The sequence below is a fragment of the Phoxinus phoxinus genome, assembly GCF_949152265.1.
Source record: "Phoxinus phoxinus genome assembly, chromosome: 9".
Classification (NCBI taxonomy): domain Eukaryota; kingdom Metazoa; phylum Chordata; class Actinopteri; order Cypriniformes; family Leuciscidae; genus Phoxinus; species Phoxinus phoxinus.
The window spans coordinates 8,737,492-8,753,859 of NC_136884.1; the positions used below are offsets into that span (position 1 = coordinate 8,737,492).

General features: G+C 37.5%; 1 protein-coding gene across 21 annotated transcripts in view; it reads right to left on the reverse strand.

Moving 5' to 3' along the window:
* The window catches only part of grip1 (glutamate receptor interacting protein 1), a 215,738-nt gene that overhangs the window by 52,852 nt on the left and 146,518 nt on the right, over window positions 1–16,368 (reverse strand). For all 21 annotated transcript variants that reach the window (XM_079622029.1, XM_079622033.1, XM_079622031.1 and 18 more), the window contains exons 3-7: window positions 7,758–7,893; window positions 6,071–6,216; window positions 4,765–4,848; window positions 4,034–4,109; window positions 938–1,083 (exon numbers count right to left, since the gene is read on the reverse strand). In XM_079622029.1, the coding sequence (XP_079478155.1) occupies window positions 938–1,083; window positions 4,034–4,109; window positions 4,765–4,848; window positions 6,071–6,216; window positions 7,758–7,893 (588 nt within the window). The remainder of the gene's footprint in view (window positions 1–937; window positions 1,084–4,033; window positions 4,110–4,764; window positions 4,849–6,070; window positions 6,217–7,757; window positions 7,894–16,368) is intronic.

A 16,368-nucleotide genomic window follows, 5' to 3' on the forward strand; every position in this document is an offset into this window, starting at 1 on the left:
CATTCACTTTTGTTCTGACCAAATTCGGGGGGTGGGGGAAGCATTGCAGTAGCTATATCATGCTGATTAAATCTAACGATTGCTTATATCACGTCAAAACGTAAAACATATATTTTTTCTGTAGCCACTCTGAAGTCCGAAGTCTTTGGATTTTACAACTGGTGAATCTCCAGTTGTCACTGGTGATTGTCGCTTTAAACTTTCGGGATCCGCCATACCAAGTGCTAAGCTAAACCTCCACCTCCATCATCCACACACGCTAGCCGGGGACTCCTTCTCTATGTGTACAGAAGTGACGTAATGACGCAAAGACATGCTCGAAATTCCCGCGGAAATCCACCAGTACCACTGGAATTAAAATCATTATTACAAGCTTACCGTTTTGAATCGAGGCAAGGCAAGCAGATCGTTTTGAACACTGGCTGGTTAAGTTTTTTTTCAAAAATGTCTTTTTTGATATTTTTAAACCCAAAAAAGTGCCGGACTGCAGCTTTAAGTAAATTCACTTTTATAGAAGTAACAACACATATAACAAAGTTAAGATTGTATTTTTTCTTTTTCTTTTCCTTATCTCTTTTCGGCTATTTCACTTCTCTCGATATGTAAATGTATTAATACCGAAATATAAAAAAAAAATATAAAATGTATTGTTATTAGTGCTGTCACATCGACTAATCACAATTAATCGCATCTAACATAAAACTTTGTAAATATATACGTGTGTATATACACACAACGTTTTTTGTTAGATGCGATTAATTGCAATTAATAATCGATTTGACAGCATCGATTGTAATGTAATTTAGTCTATATTAAATATTATGAACTACATATTTCTGTCTCTATGATAAATTCCATTTTTATTTCCCCATTTAATTAAAAAAATAAATGTGAATTATCTGGGGGGCGGGATTAGATGAAGTGGGAGTGTCCTTACCCATGACTGACACATCGTACTCTATTAGAAGTGTGGCTTCCTGGCCACACTGTTTGAGGATGCTCATGGCCTCCGCGTGAGACGCTCCATGCAGACGAATTCCGTCAATACTGAGCAGCCTGTCACCGGGCTTGATGGTTCCTTCCCTGAGAGAGAAAACAAAAATACAATAAAAGACTGAAATGGCCTTTCTGAATTACAGAAGAAATGTGTTGTATACAAGAGAGGCACCCAGAGACACAATAGCACTTGTATTGTGTGTCTTCCGCTTGTTTGCTCATAACAATAAGCCTTTTAAATGCCGGAAAGGTTACAGACTACATTCAATCTGTTATGGCAGGCAGGCAGGTCACGTCTGTGTTCAACACACCAGAGACCTTTCCAAAAACCACAGTAATTCCTAAACTAAGACCAGGTACCACTCTGAACCTCAAAAGATGGGAAGACCATGGGAAGCACTTTAGAACAAGGGGAACATGTAATTATCAATTATATTGTTGCGTCTGGTACTTTGTGTTCTTGGACCATCTGATGCACATGCACACAAAACTGGCAAGTTCAGGCTGATACATCTGGAGCCAATCTGATTGGCTGACTTCTATGCTTTTTAATCAGTGCGCCTGGAAACAAAGATGTGTTTACAAGATACAGCTGCTACAATGATAGCATCTAAGGAAGAATTAATAACTCGATTTGCTGAAGTTTTCCAGGTCAGCGGTATCAAATCTTAAGTCAGTTTTATTTAAGATAGCTTAATGGCAAGTAAATTAGATATCCATGAGCAGAATGTTAATGGATTTCTGAATTACACTACTATTCAAAAGTATGGGGTCAATGAAATTGAATAAGAAATGAATACTTCTATTCAACAAGGTTGAATTATCAAAAGTGACAGTAAAGATAATACAAAAGACTTCCATTTCAAATAAATGCGGTTTGGAACTTTCTATTCAAAGTATCCTAAAAAAGAATGCACCACAGTTTCCACAAAGATATTAAGCAGCATAACTGGTTTCAACATATAATCATAAATGCTTCTCAAGCACCAAATCAGCATATTACAATGATTTTTATGATCAAATGACAATGTGGCTTTGCCATGCCATCACAGGAATAAATTACATTTTTAAATTATTTTAACAATTTTACTATTTTTACTGTACTTTTAATCAAATAAATGCAGCCTTGGTGAGCTTAAGACTAAAAAAACTTTAAAAAACATTACAAATCTTACAAACCCAAACTTTTGAATGGTAGGCTGGTGTAATTGGGAAATAGTCTTGGAAATGTAACACTCCTCAATTATTTTTTCTGTAAACTGTGATTAGTTGATGTGTACAATCTCTTTATGTTTAAGTCTGGCTAGGTTAGGCTATTGAGCTTTATGTGAGGACAGTTTCAAAGCACATTTTAACCTATAATACCAGGGAGCACCACAAGAGACGAGTTTTGGTAAGAGGCCTGATTTATGACTCATACAAAATGAAATTTGCTGTTTTTATTTTCCAAGGGGGCCGTTCTCCGCGACTGCAAGATGTCAGAGGCAAGTCAATACCAAATTGCAGAGGAACAGAACACAATATTTACCCAGAAAAACAGGAGCCGTACCACTGAACAAAAGAAATGGGAATACTCTGACGGTAAGAAATGAAATTACCAGTGTGCAAAATGAATATTGATAAGGGTTGAGGGGAAAGAGAGAGACGGGCTGGCCGTGTAATGACGGTAATAACAGAGCAGTTCATATGCCAGAGCGAATGAAATATCACGCCAGTCCATTTACAATTCTCAAGCGAGCGCTGAAGTTGCGGGGCAATCTATTCCGGTTCCGGAAGGAACGCCAACTGGGAAACACTATTTTCATCAAGCAATTTCTTGCCATTTCAAAGCAATGACTACAGTCCAGCTATGCTGAACCTGTAAAGATACAAGTCAAACCAATAACAAGGAACACAGAGAGAAAACACACACACATGTACATGAGCTACATTTCATAGTTTAATGTAACAGGAAAAGAAATACAATTTTTTAAATTTTTTTAAAAATCACTATATACACATTTATCGCTAACCAACAACCTCATGCATGCTATTATATTACATTTTTAAATCAGTTCCAGAGAATTGCCTACAGAGAAATCACAATTGCATTCTGAAAGCTGTAAGAAAATTAATTATGCTAACCCATAATTAGATACCTTTTTTTTGAGGGGACAAATTATAAACCTTTATGGCTTTTATCCTTAAGGAAGGAAATCCATTATGTGGGGAGAAGATGGAAGGAAGGCTAAATTAATAGATTTTAAGATTTAAATATAAAGATTATTACTATAATTTACTTATTTATAGTTCACCCTGAAAAAAAACATCTTAAACCAGACTAAGCTGATCAAAATATTATATTTATTCGACTTTAGAGGACTTTTCAGTTGGTCAAGCTGGGCTGCCCAACTAAACCAGATTGGAGATCAGTTTACCGCAGATAAAACCAGCTTAGACTAGCTTAAACCATCTGAGACTAGCAAACCAACCTACAGTACCACAGGTTTAAGTATGTTTTAAAGAAGGACTATGCCATTCAAATTTGATCACTTAACTTAATTATGTGTGTGTATTTTTATGCTTATTGTATTTTAGAGTATCCAAGCCTTAGATAGTTCTAATCATTTACTTTTCAGTCTATTTCAGTTAGGATGCTGCCTAGGTCAAAAAAAGCTTTATTAGCTATGCTTCGATCCAAAATTGCGAATTAACTTATTCGCAAAAATTGGAATATCGCATAAAACATTTGTAAATAAAGCAGCATTCCCATTCCATGTTGTCAAGAGAACAAAATAGTCACTTCCTTGGAAATTGGTGAAAAATATGTGGCTCTTTTTTCCAAGAATCATCAAGACAAAACGCAATAAACACTGTCATGTTGGGATGTTAGGAACAATTGTATAAGACACTTCAGGGTGAGAATTAAACCAAATCATTCTGATGACATATTGCCATTTCCATCCAGCATTTTGTATGCAATATTCCGAAATGCGCATAAAAAAGGTGGATATAAACATAGCTAATGTTGGTGCTGATGAATCCAATACCAACTCACCTGTCAGCCGGACCACCGGGTCTTATGGTTGTAATGGTAACCGGGCGAGATTTGTTCCTGTCTTCATGGGCACCTCCTACACCATGGAAAAAAAAAAAACTTGTTTTGACACATTAAACAAATGTAGCCATAGAGTAAAACACTGTACATTTACACTTGTGGAGATGTATACTCACATTTGATCAACTTAAATAACAGCTCAAATACTGGCTTAGTGGTGCACATCAAAGGCCATTTGCTCACCTCACTGAAATGTCCATATATTTTTCTACAAAAGCACCAGATTATACATTTATAAAGCCGCGCTGCTCGCTATAAAATTGCATACCATTGAATTCACAAATGGAGTCTTGAAGATGAAAAGGAAGTCCTCAATATGCCTCTATAAGACAGATTTGAGAAAAGGAGTAAAGCTAACCAAGACCTTGACAGGAAACATTTTTTTTTTTTTTTTTGGTCTCTCTTCAAAAGACTTCATACTCTAGATGGATCTAAAAAATGGTCTCTTTCTTTTAATGAAGTCTGCTTGGTAAATATTTTGGAAAGTGAGCATTAGAAGTGCGACTGAAAGCTGCTTCGTCTTCTTTCAGCGGGCCCAAGGGCAGCGAAACAAATCTTTAGAGGAAAATAGTGTCTTTTTGTTTGATGTACATGTGAATGAAAGTGTGTTGATGAGGTGGACTCAAAGACATTTTGATCTCGGATGTGAGGAAGTCTACAGAGGCACTCACCTCTGATGACGAAACCGAAAGTATTGCCTTCTTTGTGCAACGTCACCTCCACATTTTTGAACATGACCCCTGAGCCCTGTACAGCTGAGGAAGAAAATGAACAGTTCAAAGTTCTTCCAAGACTTAAATGCTAGACCAGACCATATATAATGAACAAACTAAAATACATTTCAAGTCACTGAGACAGACGTAACTCAGTCAAAGATTGCAGTTATAAAACTAATTTTAACGAATCAATGGTAGATTGAAGGTGGTTAATCACTCATCACTTAAGCAAAAATAATCAGTCACTATTTAGCATTTTCAGATTATATTATATTATATTATATTCAGGGCTTGACATTCACTTTTTTGCTCACCAGCCACATCAATACAATGGGGAAAAACTGCCATTTACATCATTTTAGTATTATCTCATCATAATTTGGCAGCATGAATATTGCACCTGACGCATGGATCCATTATACAGTTACACATGCGTTTTCTTTCTCAACTGTTTACGTTAAAAACATAACTGACTGCATTTACGAGAATACCTGAATTTGGACATTCATTTGTGTGTATTTGACTGTTTAAGCGCAATAAGCAGTGAAAAAGGACTCAATTTAGTCCTGAGAGGCGGCTTTATGTGCGCGCACTTTGGGTGTGAGCACATAATCTGCGGGAATGATGTGTGCAATACGCGCAATCCCACAGCGAAATTCAAGCCTTGTAACACACCAACCGGAGCAAATTCATCTGGAGCAAATGAAACGAGTGTAAGGGGAGGCGGGTTTGTGTGTCAATCTGTCGGAGAGGTGAAAGAGCGAGAAATTGCAGCGTGTCGTGTATCTATTCTGCGGGAAATGAGTATTGGAAGCGTTTCAGATATTTCGATATTGATATGTATTGAAAAATCGAGATTTTGACAACACTACATTGCACTCAGTTTATTATTTCAGATGCCTCTTTAAAAGACTACAATTGAAAAATGTATATATAAAATTAAACCCGCAAAAGTGGCTAGTAAGAGTGACTGGGTTAGAAGCCACTGCTGAAATACACCCGCATTTGGCGGCTCGGCAGGTGTTACTGTATAGCCCTGATTATATTATATGAGGCATTAATATTAATCACTTCTGAAATATATATGAAAAGATCACGTGTATAGGAAATCTGTTGCCTGGAACAATATTAAGTTACACAGTTTTTAAGTTTTATTATGAAAAATTATATACTGGAGAATGCGGCGACAAACCAGTCAGAATGATATGTATTCCAGCTGTGCTATATTAAGTAATAGCGTTGTTTTTATAATCTCACTCACAGACAGGCGGTAGCTCGTACTCGACCTCCAGGACAACCCTTTCACCCACATTCTTCAACAGACTGATGATCTCATCATGACGGAACTTTGTCAAGTTGATTCCGTTTACAGATTTGATGTAGTCCCCTACGTTCAACTGGTCACTCCTGCAAAGAAACAGACCAAGAAGTAGATTTGCTGAAGAAAACGTCAGAGGAAACTGCATAAACGAAAGGAGGAAGAAAGAACAGGAAGAGCAAACAAAGAAAGAGAAGAAACAAAGAGAGGCAGAAAATAAGGTGAAGGAGTCAGGTGGAGCTCTGAGACGCTGTGATATAGCCGATTTAAGCACATGAAGGGAACACTCTGTTCTAAGGAAGCATCTAGTGAGATCAAGACAGGCTGCTCCAGTCTCCGTCTCGATCTTTCACTGACACACAGAACACGGAGTTGAAAGCTCTTGCGTTTTACAAGGCGGTCTGATTGTCAACAGATTCTGGAAGAGCGAGTGTGATGTTAGGCAGTTTATTTCAGCTCGAGTAAAATTATCAGGGCAAATGTCTCTGTGGTAATAAGATACAAGACTTGATGTGCAGGGAAACATTTAAAGCCGAACAATTGATTTGCAGAAAAAAAGTATCTGTGACTGTGAAGAAGAGGGTTTAAAACGTGCGTTTTACTATACGGCATGTGCAGTGTTTGTTCTGGGATCTGAATATGGATCTATTCTTTGAGGATTGTGTGCGTGTGTGTGTGTGTGTGTGTGTGTGTGTGTGTGTGTGTGTGTGTGTGTGTGTGTGTGTGTGTGTATGGGGAGGTCTGACACGCTAGCAAACAGTAGGCCGTCTGCCATCCCTGAGTGCCAATATGGAAATGAGAGAAGAGTTCTGGCTTATGCAGTATTGATTAAAAGATTCTGTCTACCTTATTCATACAGACACACATACGCACAGTGTGTACAGATAAAACAATGTGCGCACACACTTCCTAGAGTAGACAATGCTCCAGCACAACAGACTATGAACACATTGATCTCTCAGGGCCCGTCTATAGTTGCTGTCTTAGCAAAAAATCATTAACATAAAGACCAAAAGACAACAATAACCTGAGAACACAAAGCCTTGAAGGTAAATTTCCTCACATTTAGCATCTACAAAACTGAATTGAAAGTCATTTCTTACATTTTCTAAAGAATTATGTGAATGCTAGCTGCACAAAACTAGTCACAATAATGCTGATGTGATGCTAATGTGTGTGATTGCTACAGTAGCCTACAGTATGCAGATGCTAGGGGATGCTCGTAATGTTTTAACCATAGTGCTATGTGGTTGCTAGTGTGTTTTGGGTGGTTGCTTAGAGAAGTCCACTCAAAATGTATGATATTCTGGTCTCTAGATGGCTTGAGTTCCTCTTTCAATGCAAGTCTAATTAATATTTTTTTTCCTGAAAATTGTAAGCGTAATCGCAAGTTTCTAGGTGTCATTCATGTTCAAAGCTGGAGTTAGGCACCAAATACTTTATGGTTATGGGTTTATTCAAGTCCTAACCTTATCACCAATAACAGTCTTAGCAAGCACCAACGACTGTTTCCAAAGATGTTTCCCAACTTCCGAGTCAGATATGTTGGACATCTTAAAAACACAGCAATGTTTTGAAAGTGCTGGAGTGTTTTGTAAAATGAATCCACGAATGGTTCGCTAATACTGACCTGGCAGCGATGCCGCCCTGGCGCAGGTTGGAGACTCTGGGCTTGCCGTCTTTGTCGATGCCTCCGGATACTGTCAGGCCCAGAGTGGTGCCTTCCTTCTTGATCAGCTCCACGGTGCTCGTGCCCTTAAACTCATCTGTGGAGCAAAAAGAGGGATGAGAAGGAGGGTTATTGGGGGAGGTGGGAGAGCAGAGACCGGAGATGAGAGGGTTACAGCCGCTGCCATACCCCTCTCTCATCTAAATGACTGTGATCAGGCGTCCTGGCTTGGCTCTCTCTCTCGCTCTTATTCTACCTCAGCTGGTAATTAGTTATACACTCCAGAGTTCTCAGTGTGTGTACCGTATGTGTGTGTGTCTCAGCACTTGGCTATAGTTGGAGAACACAACAGTCACCAGAGGTGAGCTAAAACTGTCAAAACCTCGCTTTAATGTCCTCTGGGAACATACTCCCTTTGAAAAATGAAAATTGTAATAAACAATAAAAAAATATATAATAATAAAAAAAGATGACAAATTCATTTTAAAATGAATAAATGCATGAATAAATTAATACAAGTTTATATTATATTAGTAAATATAAACAAAACCGATATATACAAAATAAATGTATATCAAGAAAAATCTGAATATATATACATACATACATATGCATGAATAAGTAAATAAAATATGTATTTTTTTATATTTTTTATTTTTGTATATATAGGGTTTAAGGTTAGGACATAGGTATAATGCTTTATCTAAAAAAAAATGTTTTATCTATGCAACCCCCCACCCCCTTTTTCAATCCAATTTTTGTCTTCTGTCTCCCTTGTATCATTTTGTCTTCTATTTGCTGTCTCTCTCGCCGACTTGCACTGATATTGCTGGTCAGCCAGACGTGTTGCTCCCCTATCGACTGGCTGTCATTCAATCCCTCTGTGGGATTGTCAAAGTCGCATTAAGAATATTGCATATCTGTGCAAGCAGGCCTTTCTCTCTCACACACACATCTTACCATCACAACTCCATCAGCTGTCTAAGCTGGAGAAGAAATCAAAACAAGGCATCTGTAATCCCTCTCTCTTCACTGGAGGAAGGAAAAGACGGATTTATATGCGTTCCCTCACTTTCCTTTCCTCTCTCGCTATGTCTTTCCTTTCCTGGTAGCGCAGGACAGAGAGTAAGGGGAGACGACGCTCCAAACCCCCCTGAGGCGACTGACAGAACAGAGCTGCTGAGCATTTCACCGCAGGAGGACGGCAATAACGGGACACAGGGTACAACAAGACAGGACTGACAACTTTTAAGTTCAGCTTGGAGTGAGAATTGGGGGTGAGGGGGGAAAACGGTATTTATTGTTTGAATTTAATAATAATACTTAATTTGAAGGCTGAGACTATTTCATATCGAAAGTATCCTGCTCTGTCTTGTCTGTCAGCGCATTGTTCACGTCCTATTTGCTCTGTGTTTTTTATTTAATTTTAAAATAAGTACAAACAGAACTTGATCTGCTACTCAAAATTCATATTTCTAGTTATCGGTCTTGAGTATGACCATTAGAGCATGCACTTTCAACCTGTTAGGTTGGTCTTCAAAAACCTCATGGTGAACATTTTCTGCATTGATAATGAAATCATGAGATCTGTATATCAATTACGAATCCATCATTTTGTTTATCCTTAAAGTCCATAACTGCGCAGATGCCATTTGCATGCAAATCACCGGCGCAAAAACCTCAGTAGAGGAAGAAACAGATTTGACATTGCACTCTGCCTCCGATCGATACCGCTGCCATATGGACATGGGAAGGGAGCTATGTCGAAACGTGACCCAGAACAGAGGAAGGTTAGCATGGATCTCAATATTTGGCCTGAACCTGAACCTAGTCAAGCCTATGGAGCCGAGCAGAGAGCTTGCAGTGCAAACATGCTGATATATCAAAGACAGCAAAGTAATTAAAACAGAAATCAAACTTAAAATGTGCCAAAAGGAACTGCTGAATAATTTAGTGTCTGTGATTGTGTGTGTTTGGGAGTGATAGAGGCGAAACATCTTGCCGTGAAAAAAAAAAAAAATGCATATTTGAATCAATATTCAAACGGGAGTTCAATCTATAACAAGCCTCGTGTTGTGTGCCTGTCTTTTGATAATTAATTGTAAAAGAACTGCTCAATTTGCCTTCAGCTTTCATCAAATAATTTGATTAAAAAGAACTTTGCACTTCTGGGGATTCGCCTGACAGCGAAAAATTACAGTGGGCCGAATTATAAATGTTGCTGTCATTTCTCTCCTCTCAGTCGGATGAGGAAAAAATTATGGGTCTTTCTGTGGTTTGTGACAGCATTGAATTAACTCCCTTTACATGTGGAAGACAGGAGGGAAAAAAATTTATTTGGTTGACATAACATGTCTTCCGAGACAAGAAACATATTTTATCCGAGTTTGTGAACACGTGCAACTTTAAATAATAACATTCTCTTAAATTAGTTGTTCTGACATGAAAATTAACATGAAAAAGAAAACTGAACAGAGAAAACAAATATAGCTAATATTTAAACAATAGGCAAGTACTAATAGAGATATACCAATATCGGCCAGCATTTTCTTATGGCTGATAACCAATAAATTGTGTTAAAATATTAATAAATGGTAATATATATACACTGTATGTGTGTGTATATTTATATATACACAGATACGTATAATCTAATAAAAAATTACAACAGGTATGATTTTAATTTCTCAGCTCTGATTGTGAAATGTCTTATTGAACGGTTTCTTTTAAAACGTAATCGCAATCCAAGCCAAACTCGGCAGCATCCTGCATGTTGTGAGCCCTGTCGTGCAGCTGCACTGGGGGGCCCACTGGGGGTCATTCAGTATCCAAACAATTTGTGTCACAGTATGCCATGGTCATATTACAAGCTCAGTCTTAAGCTGTCTGGGGAAAGCGTGGTTCTCTCAGTTCACCGAGGGTTCAGCTTAATATCTCGGCCCTGAGCGAGGAAAAGGGCCGCTGGGATCTAATGAGCTGTGCTTTGAGGGCTACACTGGGACAGGTGTGGAAGTTGATAAGTTGATCCCATTACTCGTGGTCTCTCATTTCATTCCATGTCCTCTTTCCCACCTTTTCTCTTTGAATGAGGCAGACAGAGCTAGTGTTGCCTTGCCATGTTGCCACGGTGATGAGATTGGCCATCAGCTTTCTCAAAGCCGACAGATTTCTGTGGCGGGATCGAATGCTGTGCCCATCAGGCAGGTATTGAGGGAGGGAGACAGAAAGATAGAGCTTGAGACAGCATGTGCGAGAATGATACAAAGCAGGAGATAAAAGTACAGATGGAGTGTATGATGGAGAGAGCCAGATATAAACATCTACTCTGCCAGCTGAGGCGCACGCAGGTTAAAAAAGTCATCACTTTTTCAAGCCGTGACAGGAAAACGTTAATCTGCAATCGCAGACTGATCTAGATAGCAAACTTGATAGATCATGCACAGAAAATCCAAACAAAAAAAATCTCTGTGGGTTTTTCTTCATGAGGCTAAAGTTACGTTCATTCAAAAGTAAACAAACTAAAACAACTATAAAAGTCCTTAAAATTTAAAATAAAATAATAATAAAATTTTGGTCCCACTTTATATTAAGTGGCCCTAATACCTGTGAACTTACATGGTAACTACATGTGTACATAGTATGTAACTAAACTGTAAGTACACATTGGTACATAGTATCTACAACTGTATTATTAGTGTAACTACACGTATGTAACAACCCACGTAATGGTATGTGTAAGTACAAATGTGTAACAGGACATTGGTAACAAAACTTTTTCCACATTAGTAAGTACACATGTGTAATAGGAATTATGTAACTACATTCTGTAACAACAATATGTAGCCTATTTGTTGTTCCACTTCCACGTGCAGTCTTAGATACTGCAGTTACCAGTTTGGGTATAAATGTATTTAATTTCCAACAAGTGGACAGTTCCTATGGAATTATCATGTAACGACACTGATGTACACAACAATTACCTTAACAATTACACTTTATATTAAGTGGACAGTTCCTGAGGAGTTACCATGTAACACTGGTATCACAAGGTGAAACTTTAGTTGTAATTCAACATTAGTCCTGCCAGTCATAAATACATGTATTCCAACTGGTAACTGCAGTATCTAAGACTGCACGTGGAAGTGGAACAACAAATAGGCTGCATATTGTTGTTACAAAATGTAGTTACATAATTACTGTTACACATGTGTACTTACTGAAGTGAAAAAATGTTGTTACCAATGTCCTCACATTTGTACTTACACATACCATTCTGAGGGTTGTTACATACGTGTAGTTACACAAATGTTACAGTTGTAGATACTATGTACCAATGTGTACTTACACTGTAGTTACATACTATGTACACATGTAGTTACCATGTAAGTTCACAGGTATTAGGGCCACGTAAAAATAGAGTAAAAATAAAATAATACATACTAAGGCAAAGTAGTATAGAATGTTTTAACAAATATCAAATATTGTAAAGCTTGACTAGACGCGCAACTTTTGATGTCAACTAAAAAATATACGTTTTCTCCTTCCTTTCAAAAACTGAAAGGCCCTGTCTATGTTTATATGCGTTTGATTATTCGCATTTAGCATTGTTCATCCCATCAGTAAAGACCCAACATTTGAGAAACACACACCGTATTTAGAGAAAAGCTGCATTCTCTATGGGAAGCTCAGACAGGGACAGCAGCAAGGTGCAGAATGGAGATTTATTTTGTTTGTAACATTGCTCCGAGGTGCAATGAAAACATTTGGTTAAATGCCCACTGTCAGTTCACGGTTTAACTCTCTATGAAGGCTGTAGGCGTACCAGCAGGTGGGCTCAGCACTGAATTGGCGTTCCACCATTGAAACTTTAGCAGTCAAAATGACAAATTGGGCCATAATTCAATATGGAACCAGCCATGACTAATGGTTGATGCTAGTAAACATCCATGGGACATAAAAACAAACATATTAAGAAACAATTGCTTCAATTACAACAAGGACAAAAATAAATATTCAATTCGAGAGCGGACTCATTACACAATTTCTAAACCGACTCTTCAAAGGGAAAAAAATGATCAACTGCAACTAATCAAATTGATAATTGAATATGATGCATTCAATCTGAGAATAAACGGTCTGGTGTTTGAACAATGGCTCTATTTGATGATGTTCAATCATGCAGACTATTACATCGAGACATGCAACTCCCTTTTTGTGTGCGTTATCAAACTCTATTCAGTGCAGTAGATTGACACTGGTTCTTACATTTTTCTTCTTATGGACGCTATTTTGAAGCTGTACTGTATGTGAGAGAGAGATCAATATTCCCATACGTAGACTATTTAGAGACACTCAAAATGGTGGAAAACAGCACAATAATGCACTTCTTTTACCTCACCCTCCCGTAAGCGAGAGGAACTACAACAATAGGATTAATTATGTGTCATTTTAACATTTAAAGGGCTAAATTCCTGTAAACCTGCTCTTACTTGTTTGTATGCTGGGCTGTCCTCTCCACAGGGGGATAAAACACACACAGGCAAATGAAAAACACTATCTGTTGGCTCCTGCGGCAAACAGGGTCTTCTGGGAGGGAAAAAAAGTTTCAGAGCATTTATCATGAAGATTTCGCACAGGCGCGCTGAGGTATGAAGTGCTAGCCTGCACATCTGCCCGCAATCTCTTTACTCATCCGCTTCTGACGTGCAGTTTTACACCCTCAGAGAAACACCTTGCTTTGGAAGGCTATTTTAAGAGGGTGTTTCTTTGGTCTATGGTCACTTTTGGTCCTGTGGACTTAACGGGATACTGTAATTTACCCCCAAATTAACATTGTCATCATTTACTCACCCTCAAGTTGTTCTAAACAGTTGATGGGCCCCATTGACTTCCATTGTCTTTTTTTTTTTATATACTATGGAAGTCAATGAGGTCCATCAACTCTTTGGCCCATATTCTTCAAAATATCTTCTTTTGTGTTCAGCAGAAGACAGAAATTCATAAGGTTTGGAACAACTTGAGGGTGAGTAAATGAGTAATGATTCATCTTTTGGTGAACTATCCCTTTAAAAACTCTGAATCATCTTTACACACTCAGTAGGTAATTTAATTAGTCTAATAACAATGTACAACAATATTTCACTGATGAATTTTGATATGTTTTGACGGAGTTGGTCATTTTATTTTATGTCCACAACCGTCATTTCCACCAATGATAATTTTGGAAATTACATTTTATACATTTGTTGGCACAAATTACAAGCTACTTACTGTATTGCTAAGGCTCATTTACAATATGCTAAATACACACAATTACTGTAAACAATATTGCATTTATTTAGCGTATATAATACTCACACTAAGTTTGGGCTCAGTCATTCTTTTTAGTGAAATTGGTGCATTCATTCAGCAAGGGCGCATTCAATTGATCAAAAGAGACAGTTAAGTAATGTATAATGTTCCAAAAGATTTAGATTTCAAATAAGTGATTTTCTTTTGCACTTTCTATTTAAAGAATCCAGAAAAAATACAATCAGGGTTTTTTTTTTTTTTTAATCAGCACAACTGCTTCCAACATTAATTAGAAATGTGTCTTGTGCATCAAATCAGCATATGATCACAGGAATAAATTACATTTCAAAATATAGAATTTTTAAATTTCACAATGTTGCCGTTTTTACTCAATTTTTGATCAAATAAATGAACCCTGGCGAGAACATTAAAAAACCCCCAAACCTTTAAACACATTTTTCAGTTTATTCTATCCTCTCTTTTACATCATTGTAGTTTTCTATTGTCATAATGGATTTTGTTAATATTATATTGGTGTATTGGTATTTTACAAGTACAGTAGCAATCTGATAATTGCATGGTAAAAGGTTTCCGAGACAGTTTTAATGTGACCTTCTGCTAGATGTAATAATAATAATAAACAACCCCAGGGACATAAAAGTGCCCAAAGTTGAAGAAACTTCCCTAAGAAACTCTGCTCACAAGAAAGCACCACAAACCGCCTTTAAAATGAGCCACAACCTCCATTAAAGTTTTCCACCTCGGACAGCTTGATAACAGACCTCAGGTGAAAGGAATAGACTGCACCCTGCATCACACGCGCCTCTGAAAGTGCTGAATCACTTTGATGCAACAACATTTTCAGCTCGCAAGCCAGCGCCCAATGCCATCCACAGCGAGCTCATCTGTCAGCAGCCTCTCTCTCTCTCTCTCACTCATCCCGAGCCTGCCCAATGAATGCTAACATGGCATTTAAAAAGAGACGTGCATGCCAGGGGACGTGTATCCAGGGTAAGCGAGAGCTAGTGTTGAAGCAGGAAATTGAGGTTATACATGAATGATGTGTTTGTATCTCTTCACCAGCAGCCCAATGAGCTTTGGGACGCTCCTGCACCGCAGGCCTCAGCTCCCCTGTATGTTGCTTAAAACATATTGTGATTATAAGCAGTTAGAGAACACGACCCCCGGTGGATTCATTTGCAAAATTCCAGGTAACAATTTGCTAATCCCCTCATCCATATTAATAACAACGCAGTGAACTAATCAAGGAGATTTAAATGTGCTGAGAGATCGGTGGCGGTGCGAGAGTGGATAGACTTCAGCAATTCTCAGCTTTATTTTGTGTTTTGAGGCTCATAAAAACACAGATATCATCTTGGGGAGAGGGAGGATACTTGTTGAATCTGAAATGAAATCATCATGCTTTTCTAGCCAAGCTATCTTTACGTTCTGCTTCTGGTTTTTTACTAGCAGGTTTGGGAAAGATTGTGATTTTAACCTTTGGCTCACTTTCGGTTTATTAACTGGAATGTAGAATTGGATTTCTGGAAAGGATGTTGAACTGTCGTTTGAATTCTAATGAGAGGAATTTACAATTCAAGGAAATTCAACACAGTTACTCGAGAGGAAAGACTTGATTCTCAATACTCTTACTCTTCAATACTGTCAAAAACAAATGTCCATACACAAAAAGTTGTCTATTTAACAAATTCATATGTTGCATGTACTGTACACTATTCAAAAGTTTGGGGTCAAGATTTTTTTAAAGAAATGAATACTTTTATTCAGGATTAAGGATGCAATAAATTGAATGAAAGTGTCAGTAAAGGTATTATTTTTAAATAAATACTCTTCTTTTGAACCTTTCAATCAAAGAAACTTGTATTAGTTTCTACAAAAATATGAATTCGCACAACTGTTTCAAAATTGCTTATGATAATAAATGTTTCTTGAGCAGCAAATCAGCATATTATTTCTGAAGGATCATGTGACACTGAAGACTGGAGTAATGATGCTGAAAAATCAGTTTTACATCACATGAATAAATTTATAAAAGTTATTTAAAATTTTAATACTATTTACAATATTATTGTTTTAATGTATTTTTCATCAAATAAATGGAGTTTTGATGAGCACAAGAGACTTATTAAAACAAAAACAAAACATTTTGAATGGTAGTGTAAAATGGGATTATGGATAAAAACTTTACTTCCAGCAGACACATACATTTACTCTATTTTACTTCTACTTTGTTAGATTCAAATTACAAATCTGAATTCAC